At 35.0% G+C, this 13523-nt stretch overlaps 1 protein-coding gene and 1 long non-coding RNA gene across 14 annotated transcripts in view; one reads left to right on the top strand and one right to left on the bottom strand.

The window, feature by feature from the left end:
- The window catches only part of LOC114876025 (low-density lipoprotein receptor-like), a 30431-nt gene that overhangs the window by 12748 nt on the left and 4160 nt on the right, over positions 1–13523 (bottom strand). For 7 of the 8 annotated variants that reach the window (XM_029187013.2, XM_029187008.2, XM_029187016.2 and 4 more), the window contains one exon: positions 3371–3493. In XM_029187013.2, coding sequence (XP_029042846.1) covers positions 3371–3493 — 123 coding nt within the window. Of the gene's footprint in view, positions 1–3370; positions 3494–4255; positions 4374–13523 lie in introns of those variants that run through there. The other variant, XM_029187015.2, reaches the window with a different exon arrangement.
- LOC114876026 lies at positions 4443–9730 on the top strand. Of its 6 annotated transcripts, none has more exons than XR_006830143.1 (6): positions 4443–4705; positions 5007–6127; positions 7423–7484; positions 8584–8825; positions 9286–9538; positions 9643–9730. It is a non-coding gene; the product is annotated as an uncharacterized LOC114876026 (long non-coding RNA). The 6 variants fall into 6 exon arrangements; XR_003789323.2 differs by having other exon boundaries at positions 5275–6127; XR_003789321.2 differs by lacking the exon at positions 4443–4705 and having other exon boundaries at positions 4757–5202; positions 5275–6127.

The raw sequence follows: 13523 nt of genomic DNA on the forward strand, positions 1-13523 counted from the left end.
ACGTTTAATTGCCTCTGCAATATTGAAATTGTCGACCGATCGGATCGAACCGTTGAAAAAAGGATACCGCGTCACGGAAGCCGAGCAATTAATATTAAAACTGTGCTCGGTCTCTATGTAATAATGGATATTACCCCCGACCATCGTGGACCGGTATTAAGATCGATAACTTGCCTCGTTAAAGGATCCAACAATGGCTGAAAACACGGAACGAGCCTCTTAAGACATTTCACCGCGAAGAGTTATGTAAATTGAACGTGATCCGATGTCGCTAAAGGTAAATATTGAAATATTTGAAATACCCTCGATCTGTCCTATGATTAATCTTACAAGAGACACGATCGCTTTTCCCAAAGTGAACTTTTTCTACTCTTATTGTATCACTCGATTATTATAGATCAACCACTTGTCGACCTTCGTATAATTTCATAGTAACCAGATGAATTTGAAATTTAAAATGCGCATGAATTTTCCATAAATTCAAAATGTTCTAACCTCATTGTGAAAGCAAGATAAAAGCTTTTTTTTTTTAAAAAAAAAAAGTATCGACGAAATTCTTCGGTGATCAGAGGAGAGGAGATCGACCGGAAATGCTATAAAGCGTCTTGAAGCTAACGGTAGCCTTTCCTTCATACATCAATCCGTTTCACCTGCATGAAACCGGTCCGAAAAGTTGCACTTTCACATACCAGCGTCTGCAGCGAGGGGATCGCGTTACATGGGTCTCGTTTTCTTTTTACCAAAAACCATTCCGAGGAAATTTATTCGTTCATCTGTTTGTTTTCAGGGATAGCTAATCAACTGATTGACGAACGTGTGTGCTTGTAATTAACTGATATATTCCAATCGCTACGGAATAGTAATTCTGAAGAACGATATTAGGACACTATCGATCAAAAACTTTCCGACACTATATGTCCGACATGGTAAGGTTTTCAAATTTTTAATTGACAGTGTATAACTAACAATTTTTAAACAGAACTTGACAAACGTAATTGAACAGATATTAGTAAATGATTGTTGTAAGACTGACGACTATACGAACAATCACCAAAACGCGAAAGTAATCAGCGGTGGCACACTGTCTCCCCATTTACATACGAGCCCATTATAATTGAATATTAATTACGATACGTATATATACATCGAGTCGTACAAAATACACAGACATGAATATTAATCGGTATTCCGCGTGGAAATCAGAACGAGCACCGTCGCTGTTATTATTAATAACGCGATATCGCGTCGCAATCAACCTTTGGAAAATAACAATGTACCGCGAATACGAATTATATCAAGCGTACTAATCACAGTGATGCAGTGCTTGATTCGTATCCATGAATCAAAAAACTCGTCCAGGATAAACTCTTATCAAATCACTGCAAAAAGTAGACGACTTTTTTTGAAGAAAAATATACAACGTATAGTTAAAATTTTTTGGGTTTCATTAATACAGTTAAAGGTAGTAAAAAAAAAATTTTGTTCCAATTTTTCTAACGCTCAATGCACTACTACAAATAAAAAACTGTCGACAGGAAAAAAGCGTCGGGAAATTGTTTGAAATCAAAAACTGAAAAAAAAAAGAAATCCTAAAATCCTCGATAGCTATTGTGTTTGTACAATGCGGAATTTTGGAACGAGAACTTTTTTCCTTCGTGTTTGTTTCATTCAAACGTGCACCACAAATTGCCACTTAGAATTTTCGCTATTATTGTAAAAGAGTCATTGACATGAATGTAAAATACAATTCTTTTATACCCTTAAGTACGTATTTTATTATTAAAAACCAGAAAGTTTTCTATACAAAAATAATAAAAATCATCTACTTTTTAAGTGATTAAACGGGAGGTTCTCCTTAAGGGGTGATTTTTTTCTTTTGAAAATACAATAAATGAAAATATCAAATTTCGTTTATACATATATTAAATTAAGTACTTCAATGTAAAACAATTTTTTAAATTGCTGTTTTAATAATATATCTGAAGATAAAAGTGCCGAGTTTGAAAAACAGATATCTCACTAGGGGAAGTGATTTCAACTGACAAAAAAAAATTCAAAAAAATTTTAATCAGTAAATGTACCTCTATGCTGTCTACCAGAATTATTCATATAAATCAAAACTGACCGAAATGGTATGCAGCTCAATGGTACTTTCCATATTACTTCCATTTTTTGAAAATTTTCCAATAAAAAAATATTAAATGTATAAACTAATTCTATGCCTTTCCCTTTCTGTTTTTAATTAAAGATTTACTTTTAAAATTTGGGTCAATCAAGACCCAAACGACATCTTTGCAAAATATTGTATTTAAACTATTTTTAACTTGCTATCAAAATTTAATAACATATTCTTACGAATTCACATTTTCTAAAAACCACTGTTTTTAATTTCTACTTAACAGAACGACTCCTTAATTCTCCATCAACGCAACGTAGTACAATATTTAAATAAAATACACGTTCGTACAATCGTGTGAAACGAAATAATTTTGTTTGCCTGTACGTTTCACCTCTCGCAAATAATTTACCCGTTAAACGTAACAAACGAACCATTTACTAGTTTGTCGTTCTTTTCCTGCTACAGCACGTTTGTATTTTTTCGCTTCGTCACGAACAAATGAGCTTACGATTACCTTCTGTTCACGCTCGTACATGTATACAATTTATTTCGTTAAATAGAAATATTGAGTAAATTAAAAATTTGATTAATAGAAGTCTTCTGTTATGACCTTTTAACCTACTTAATTCAAAATGATCTTCATTTACTCTTCCTTTACGTATAAAAAAAATTCTAGAACTAGTTAAAAAAAAAAAAGAAGAAGAAGACACCGATACCAATTAACAATTAAGTTCATGAAGAAAAAGGGGTAACTGTTTGCCAACGTTTCGGTTGACCTGATCAGAAATCTGAGGGCGTTTTTCGCTCATCTTCTGTATCAGCACATCTTCGAACTCTTTAACGAAGTTACACAACGGGTGCAAAACTTTCTCAAGTATTCTCACGCCCATTTTCTACCCTCCGTAGAATTACAATTAAATCGTAGCAATCAGACCCAACGGTCAGAACTTGTATCAAGTAAACCAAACTACAGAACTTAATTACAAGGATATCATATTTAATACGTTCACTGCTTTTGAAAGGGGTCAATGGATTAAATGAATAAGTAAAACTTTTCTTAAATTTTAAGTAGCATAAATAAATTGAATTGTTAGTACCTACATGGTAGATTTATATTGAGATTCAATAAATCATTTATTGTAACTGAAGTAAATGAAGATCATTTGAAATGAAATGCTTCACTAACTATCTGTAATGTAAGAAAATATCGAAAAATTGAAGTAAATAAATAAAAAAAGGATTTGTACTCACTGCAAAGTGTTGGATCCTCATCCGACCCATCGTGGCAGTCTACGTCGCCATCGCAGTGCCACGTTCCGGGTATGCACCTGCCGTTCGTGCACTTGAACTCGGAATCGGTGCACTTCTGCGTACCTGCAAAGCGAACGTCGTCTTGATGAGCAGGGTGTACGAGCAACGCGATGCACACGAATTGCATCAGGGTGCATGTGCATCGTGACGCGATGAAAAGGTGCATGGATGTTCCAGTGAGCCGCATACTAAAGTCTTTAACTCGGTGCCCCCTTTTCTTTTTTACATTCGCGTAATCCTGTGTGTTCGCGATGCACCTTGGGTAGGCGCTACTTTAATCGGTGATCCAATATAAAAGCTTTCAACGGCGCGCGTTTTACTAAGCGAGCTTCCTTAATATCGCAACGCCAGAAAATCGTCCGTCGATCGTTTTATTGCTGTTCACAGAGTTTCGAGCGTTCAAGAAGCCGATAAAAGTACTGGCACACGAAACTGTAGCAACCAGGTCGAAGATATCCACCGAAACACCGACAGAACATCTATTCAGAACATCTTTCGAGGTTCATTGGGTACGTATCTGGGCGAATAAAATCCTCGTCCCGAAAACCAGACCCTCTATCACAATACTCTTATCCTCTTTTTCTTCGGGACCACCTTTTCAGTCGAGCAAACAATTGTCCGTGAAACGATTTTCCAATAAATCGTAGACTTCTTTCACTGAATAGAACCTCCCTCCCTTTTTCACCATTCGCGAATGCTCTCTTTCGTAAAATCACTGGAAGGTGGAAATCATTTTTGAGAAGGTATCACATTTTCAATGCAACACAGAAGAGATTTCGAGATAGATAGATAGAGAAAGAGAGAGAGAGAGAACGATGCACTCACGACGCTGGTTGCGGATAATATAAGCTGCTGCTCGAGTAAACGGGTCCCTATATATGGGTCTGAGGAGAGACACGATATATGGCCATGCGGAGAATGCACGCATACTGATCACCATGCAACGAATCAAACGCGATTCTTATATATATATATATACACACACATATACACATACACACACACACACACGTACGTACATGGATACGTTTCTTGTAGAAAATTGTCTCATATCAGTCAATTAAAACCCGGAACTGAGGGACGGACGATCAAGGACTATGATATTGCCGATTACGCGAAGGATGATAATGCGGCAATGAAATCATTTAAATGCCCACGCAATAGACACTGAACAGAACATCATCGTTAGAGATTGTGAAAGGGGACAAATGTCGATAGAGATATACAGTGGGGGTAGAAAAAGTCTTAGTACTGTAATTTCTGTGTTTCGTAAAGGTAATGTTTCTTGGGAAACGAGATTTAATCGTTTACTAATAGTATTACTGTAATATTAATTTTTCTAATATTTAATCCTTTGGGAACGAAGCATTCTTCAACTTTAATATTTTAATATATTAAATGCCAATTTTATTAAGTCGATTGCAACATTTTCTCTGGTTTCCATTTCTGATAAAAAATTTTCATATGTATCAAATATAACATTCAATAGATATGTAACCTTAGAATATAATCTTCATACTTTTTGTTTTTTTATAAAATCGTATTGCAACATCAAAATCGATACACTTGAACCAAGATCAAGAACAACGAACCACGATACTACAGGCCATTTCTGACATTTCTGATTAGCGGAGCATCGATAAGAACTGTTCACTTTTTTTCATCGGCCACAAATGTTTAGACGACTTTATGAGGAAACAGAGAAATCGTTGCACAAGCGACTCGTAGAGCAGTTCGAACCGGAATTAAGGAAGTCGAACTCTGGCGCAAAAGTAATTGCATACGTAATTGATCGCGCGTTAAATTGCATCGCATTAGAGCACACGTGATCTTGTTCTTCGCAGTTTCATCAATGATACCGAAAAGAAGATGAAAAATCGGAGCGGGGCGAAGGGATTCGGTTAAGTTAAACGATTGCTGCAATCCAGACAGAGGCAATAAGCGTCATTGGTGATTGACGCCTCCAATGTTATATATTTCAATAATTGTTAAAAGAAGGGTTAAGGATGATAACCTTTGAATAGCGCTATTACACTATAATAGTGCGAGGTACCATTCTAAAAGCTTACATGTGAAAATTAACCAATTGCACCCTTAACGAAGTTTGGCTCTTACTTCTTCCTTTTCACAAAATTTTTTCAATTTTTCCGAAACAAAAATATTACAAGATAACATAGTTATTTTTTAATTTCGAAATCTTTTGTTGAAAAAAACAATTGAATTACCGAGAGAAAAGCAAAGAAAAATGACCGAGTGAACGACAGTCCATTGCATTCGCAGGATGACTCGAAAGTGAAATCGTTCATAGCACGGAGCAAGAAATGTCTGTTCGGCAAATTGAAAAAAAGCAATGCACGAGGAAACAGGAAGTTGGACAGGAGACAAACGATCAAGTGGAGGCAATAAGGTAACACGGTTCTCGATCGGACACGCAATACAAAACGAGATTCTTGAGCCCCTCCTTTAACGGGTCGTTTATGTGTGCCAGAGAGACTAATTGTAAGAAAATACTGTTACATATTGGAATCAGAGGAGTTCAAGAGATGCTGGGAAATTGGATCTTTGGGTAATTCAAAAATTGCTGACGTAGACAATTTTATTATCCAAGTGCCCGATAGAAGAAGGTGCTTGATATAATTAGAATACAGGAGTTCATTGTTCTTAGGGAACTTGAAAAAATCAATCGAGACCTTATAGGTATATTTCTTATCTAATAAATACAAAAAACTGATTTCTCCTCAATGCAAAAGCGAAGATAATGAATTCCTATATTAACAAGATCATTCGTGTTTTGTAATATCATATTTCTTTTTATTCCCGACATTATTTATTTTTCCATCAATCGGATAATCCAGCTATCACTCACTTCCAATTTCGACCGAACTAATTGCCGCTGTTAAATTCACGATTACGCGAAAATAACGTTGTTCAAAATGCGCCACGATTATCAAGCTGGCACGTCCAATATTTTAAGCGAAGTTTCTGCTTCAAGACGGAAACACGATCGCGATTATCTATTCATCGAGTGCAATGTTCAATTTTAAATGTCTCGACATTACCCTGATGATCTCATTTCACAAATGCTGAAACGTTTTAACCCTTCGTTAAAAAATTATTACTAACTTTTCTACAAACTTTTTTCTTCTGCAAAGGCATAACAAATTTTATTCCGCTTTAAATTCATTGAAGGATAGACCACGTACTAAAATAAAAATAACCAATAGAATATAATAAAACAAATGAAAGTAATAGTAATTTTGATAAGAGCAATCCTATATAATTTATGTTTCAATTATCAGCGTTAAGTTTGAATTATTGTTACCAAATTTCCATAGCTTTCAGTAGATTATGATACGAGCAGGAATTATAACCATCATTTCCCGTTAAACTCGAATTTGATTGTTAACTTTGAAATGCCTTAACTTTGCTACGATATTTCGTATCCCCGTAACGCTTATTCACCTCTGTTTAAAACGTATCCTGAATCGTGTTATCCTAGTTATCAACAGATTAAGAGTCTTTCTATCGAATTCCTCCGATCGGATCCATTTCAATCTAAACGAGCTTTTTCCTTCGTTTGATCTTAGAAAATGGTCTGCATTCGTTTCTGAGTAAAAGAAAATCGTTTCCAATCAAAGACGACGATTTTAAGAATACAAGGATTTAATGTGTCTTTTAAGCACCTATGACCCCCGCCTAACATTTTGTATAATTCCATAGTTAGTAAACGAAAAGAAAATTTTAAATATCATTAATACTCTCGAAGAAGCGTATAATCAATAATCATTAACTGTAATCATTATACAATATATTAAATTTGAAAAATTGTAATATTCTACTTTAATCAAATTGAACGCTTCCAATTTGTCTTTAATAATTTCCTTCCACTCCATAATCGTTAATTATTCGATTAATTTCCTTTGTCCGATTTCGTATACTATTAATTACCGATGTTATAGCTTCGATATCATAATTTTCTCTGTTAATTACAGATAATACCATCTCTGTGGACCAACATTTAACGACTTAATTTTGTCCCCGCTGATTAATTCCCGTAAGTATTTATCGTTCATCGATATTCTGTTTGCTCGTCAACGAGAATAAAAATAAAAATAAAAATAAAAATAAAAAAAAATATCCCGATTTACAATGGGGAATACAACAGGGAATTTATCCCTTTCGTTCATCGGATAATATTAAATCTAGCATTAAATCTGATACCTGTTTCGGCTGTCCCGTTTTATTCGAATCCACGCGAAAAAGTTATACATACCTATGAACGTTCCGATAAAACAGAATAACACGCGATCTCCATCGCATAAAAATGCCATCGAACTTTATGTTTCTCGTTCGGTTGAATAGCAACCACAAATATTTTCATATTGTTTCATGATCGTTTGTCGTCAAATTTTCTATACCATCGACGAGTTGTAAAATCCGTGCAATGTATTTGGCACTGCACTATGTAATAATAATTATTATACATAATAATTTTAAATAATTTTGAAAGACCAAGTATAGTTCATTTTATTTTATTTTATTTTAATTTCTTATTGTGTTTAGTGTATTTCTCCCTCTCTCCTTTTTTTTCTTTTTTCAAGTAGACAAACCTATTTAGACTTCGAAATCATGCAACTGCTGGTCGTTATTACACTATTCGAATGCTCATATAATTTGTTCAATCATTCGAAGGATAAAGATAGACGTAATAATCACTGCCTGTGCTACGTAAATTACCTGTCTCCATAGAAAATCACATATCCTACCTTTACTTTCGATCACACGTAATTCTTGGTTCACGCTCGTTGGAAGAAAAATTAATCGACATATTTTCATTCGAACAAGAAAAATGTCAATTGAAAATGAATTAGCTTTCACCGTTTCTTGAGAAGCTTGAATATTGAATATTGAATTGGCATATCAAATAATTTTTTATTATTTGTAATTTTATATTTTATTCCTCTATTTGCAAAACTCAATTCAAACCTCTCTTCACGGTGCCAATCGCTATACATTTCACCCTATTATTTTAATTCTCTTTTTCTTCTGGATTATCTCTGATTCTCAAGCAATTCGCATAAGATTTGCATAGGATGATAATGTTCGTCATGGGAAACAGCAGAATAGCCCTTGTTCTTTTGTGTCGGATACAGACCAATCAGACTTTGTTAACGGTTCCTAACTCAATTGGGATCAATCGAAGGCCGAAGCGTGCTGGAAAAGTGTCGATATGCGCCGACCAAAAGTAGCTGACGAAGGAAGGAACACCCTCGAGAGGCAAAGACGAAAGAGCAATCGATGAAGCCGCCAATGTGTCGACCACTTGACTCGACTTTGTGTGCTGGCCCCTCCTGAACACCATCCCGACAAGACTGGCTTTCACCATAATTATATGGTACCCAGATACATACATACATACATGCAAGTAGTGTTGGGACTGATACGAATTTCGAATTTCGAATTTCGAATTTCCAATTGGTACTCAACAGGAATAACTTGACAACATTATTTGATAAATAAATAAAAATTTAAAAATTATAAAATTACTACTATAGTACATTTAAAATTGATGGCATGTAAAACTGACAATGAGAGTTTTTATTTCGATTGGTTACTGTGACGCTATATTGTCTTCTATCCGTAATTCCTCCACTGAGCGACGTCGATACATCTATGCTCATTAAATGTACTATGCATGAGTTAAATTAGTTTAGTTTATTTAATTAACAAAATTGACACTGAATAGGTAGCTAAAATTTCAATAGTTTGTCACTGAATTCATTTAAGTATAAAATTGTTTGAATATGATCAATATGTATGGTATCAATCCCATCGCTACATGGGTGTTCTTATAGCCAACCGAATCGGTTCCCCACGGAATGAAGTCTCTGATGCAACCGGTGCAGGCCTTGCGCTACAAATTACGAATAGCCTTAGGCAAGGCAAAACGAACATTGGAGAAACGATGACGAAGATGAAGAAGACGAAGAAAAGCAAGAAAAAGTCGCAGACAGAAGGGGAGAGAACCGACCGAGTTTGGCACGAGAAAAGAACGCCCAAACGAATGGCTACATACTACATATGTATATATGTAGTCTAAACCCAATGGTAGAAAGCAAAAACCCAATTTTTTTAAATATATTTTTATGCTTTCCAACGTATATGATAATGAAGACTTTTATTTCTGTTATTTAAAAAAAATAATTTTTCAGCTCTTGATGAACACATTGCATGGTAGATGATGCAAGTTTGACCTGGATGAATCGGGATGCAAGCAAAAGAACAAGAACAAGAGACGAGTTCCTAAACGAAAGAACAAAGCATCCTACTACAAAACGAGCTACATATAGCGGAGTTTGGTCGACCAGCTTATAAAGTAAGATTGGCTAATTTCCGAGTCAAACATCGGATCGTGTTTTATTTGGCCCGGTACATCAGACACTGTAAATGAGACGAACATCCCTGAATACACTTCCAGCCTGAAAATTACTCCGATAACCGATACGAGCTAATCATACCAAAGATTCCCTTTTTTTTTACAAAACAGATATTCTGAAAACAGCTGTTTGATTTTAAAATACTGACAATGAGTGACTGATGAAATTTCATTAATTTAACAAATTTCATTCAAAAGGTATAAAATTTCGACTGAAAAGCACAGGTTCTAATTAACGAATATTATTTTTAACGATATTACAACTGCTGAAAGTTTCATGAACGAATGGACCATTTAAACTATAACAACCCAATATTTTCGTGCATTATAACGGCAGACAGAACAAGAGATCCCCTTTAACTACCGAAATTCACGAAAAGAGTTCGCGTGTAAATGATCAGCATCTTCCAAGAAGCAGTGTACACGGCAAAGCGTTCCTTTATATTCTTTATCTTTCTTACATACACAGTACTACTCGCCAACTTGCAGACTGTGCTACAAACATCTTTCTCCGACATCTTAATGTTGGAATTCATCCCTTGATAAATTGTCGAGCATTTGTTCCCTTTCTGCATTCGCGGTACTAGTTTTGTCAACCCCGGTCCACTGTTGACGTTCGAAACAAATTTAAATCCTTTAAAGAAATTCTGATTTTATTTCTTTGAATAATACTTTAAACTTTAAATTGATATATCATAGGTGTGTTATTCCATTACACTTTTATGTCATGTGAATCATGTCTGACTTTCTACGTTTCGAAATCAACCATTTGATATGCAACTACTTACTACCTAATGATATCAAATCGCACTTGCTCAATTTACAACTTCAAGTGTGACAAACCTAATTACTATAATTTAAACCTGATTTTATTCTTGTCAAATCTTGTAACCATGGTTAACCATGAAACAACGGAAAATGAAAGTGCATGGTGTTTGTTAAAGAATTTCCCTGGTTTCCTATCTGGTCACCAAAGAGAAATCTCGGTTCGAAACAAAATGTTTACCGTCTATCCAAAGCGTCGATCCTCCATGAGACTGGCATACCTTTAGGCAATTCCAGGGAAAAAAAGTACATTAGAAACGCTTAACCTGTCTGATGCAAGATCGTCGAGAAGCTACATGTTGCCGATTCCCATGTACACTCGCGATCAAATCAAGCTTCCCCAGGGAAAACCCTAGAGAATCTTCAAAATCTGAACTTTGACGATATTTACATTAAAAATACTTAAGAAACAGGAATAATATGATATTTTTTTATTGTTAAATACCATAAAATTTAATATATAACTGAGAAATATTAATTTTCCCACGTAAACTTTTACACACAGGTAGATAGAACCAGACTCCTGATTGGACAGTGTTTTTCGTTAATAATTCAACAATAAAGCCTTAACCAACATTTTGGTAAAGAAAAAAAGTTGTTCAAAATCAGGCCAGCAACCACCCCTTCAGGGAATTATCATTCTTTCTCAGACACTCTGTACATGTGGGACCACCCTCTTCCCTCCATAGTGAAAATCTGATTTGATCGCGACTGTACTAAAAGAAAAGCACAGGGCTCTAACAAGGACGCCAACTTTTTCTATCCGTCTATCTTTGCGGAATTCCATCCGAACCTATAATCACATACTCATACGATTATTACAATTATCATCTATTTTCTTTTTTCTCTCATTTTTTATTTTTTTACCGCAACTGTTCCTGCTACGAGAATTGCATAAAATTAACTCGCATGATTTCCTGTTCTTTCAAAACCAGCAATTACTCTATGGTGGTGATACGAACTTATACACGCGCGAAATTAATGAACCGACTTGATCGAATCGAAACCTTCAATAATGGATCAATCAAGATACGAGCCGATGAATTACATTTTTTCTTTTCTTTTGTAATGATAGGAATGGCACCATGAGTTCGTTACGGGGTCACTACGCACATCGTTTCTTTATCAGCAAAAACATAGATCCACGTTGCAATCTTATTGCGATTGTAATAACAAATTGATTTGAACGCATCAAGCTGATTGAATAAGACGGAAAGATTGCTCATTGACGATCAAGAAACTGTCTCAATGATAAAACGGATTTATAATGAAGAATTATCATATTAAATTATTGCTTTTCTTGCATACATTGAAATTCTGACACGATTTCATGACTTAAAAGTATCACTTCACTTGATAAGTTTCCTTCTATTGAGGGTGGCGTAATCTAGGGACTTGGATCTGTCCCTTTTTGCCCATCGAAAAGTTATCGGCCACGCGCATTATCGCGCCATTTTCAATTACCTTATTTATGCTATATGCTTCTGTACTTTTAAATCTCACACTCTTTCTGTAATTTTAAGTCCACTCATCTTACTCGTTCCTTTACATCCCCCTTTTAGTCGCCTCTTACGACAGGCAGGGGATACCGTGGCCGTATTCTAAGCCCCCCGAGCCACAGGGGGTTTAAAAGTATCATGAAATAACACCTATGATAAATCGATTTAAAGCTTAAAGTACCACACAAATGACTACATAAACGTTTCTGAGGCTTATTTTTCGAAATAGTGTACTTATAGCTGAGCCAAGTTTAAAAATACTACTGTCCTCGAACACTTGCTAAACTTAAAATTTCAGACGATTTGAAAATTAAACGCGAAGACACATGTTGCAACATTTGTAGAAACTTTAATTTTTATCCGATGATTTTATCTTGAATTTAATATTGTAAAAACTGATTATCGTTTTTAATTTTCTTGTTCATAAATATTCAACCAAAAATTCGTTAGAAGTCAAAACTACATTTTTAAAACAAGTAAGTTTATCTCCGCTGTTCAAGGGTTAAAGAATGCATATTTTTTCCCTCCCTTCAAATGCCATATACCCCTTTAAGCAAAGGTAATGCAAAGTTCCAGTAGGTATTTTATTTGATGGGCTTGAAAGCGATCTTTTCTTGTTTGACTAACCCAAATGAGCTATTTTTCCAAAAACCAGTTCATGCGCGTAGCTTCGTATTCCTCATAAGTTTCAAACTAAACATCACTGAAAACTCGTTTCAGAGCATAATAATTTTCAATAAAAGGTATCAAATATTCTAGAATAATTAACTTTATCAATCTAAAACAGAAAAGCTATTAAAAACACTTTGAGGTTGTTAAATGAACCACGTGCTTAACAAGTTTCATAAACAAAGTCGTGTGATCAATTCCTGGCTAGAATCTACTACTTAACAGCCAACAGCTATTGTATATTTAACATTGTCTTAAATATAGTTTATCTGGTTACGTAGCGAGATACATTAACATCTATAACGACCTATCAGTGTCATAACAGTGACTATACGCATTTTGTTTATCGACAAAATGCCTCGTTCAGTATACGTGCGCAGGCTTATAAAACACTTTTAGAACGCCGCAAGAAAACGCCGTTCATTCAAGTTAAAATTGTGAAATATGTTTTCCCAGCTAGCTACATTGCAGAAAATTTGATACTGAAAACATTTCATCCCCCGAATTCTCGATCAAAGGACTGACAATATAAGGATACAATTCAATTTTAGATCAATTTTGCGCTCAACGCTTAGCAGGAAACCATATTCCATTGATTGATGAAAATAAAGGACCAGAATGCGTCCTTTATTATTTACGCAGAATGCTTGGCAGAATCAATCAG

This window comes from Osmia bicornis, chromosome 15 (genome assembly GCF_907164935.1).
Source record: "Osmia bicornis bicornis chromosome 15, iOsmBic2.1, whole genome shotgun sequence".
NCBI classification, from domain to species: domain Eukaryota; kingdom Metazoa; phylum Arthropoda; class Insecta; order Hymenoptera; family Megachilidae; genus Osmia; species Osmia bicornis.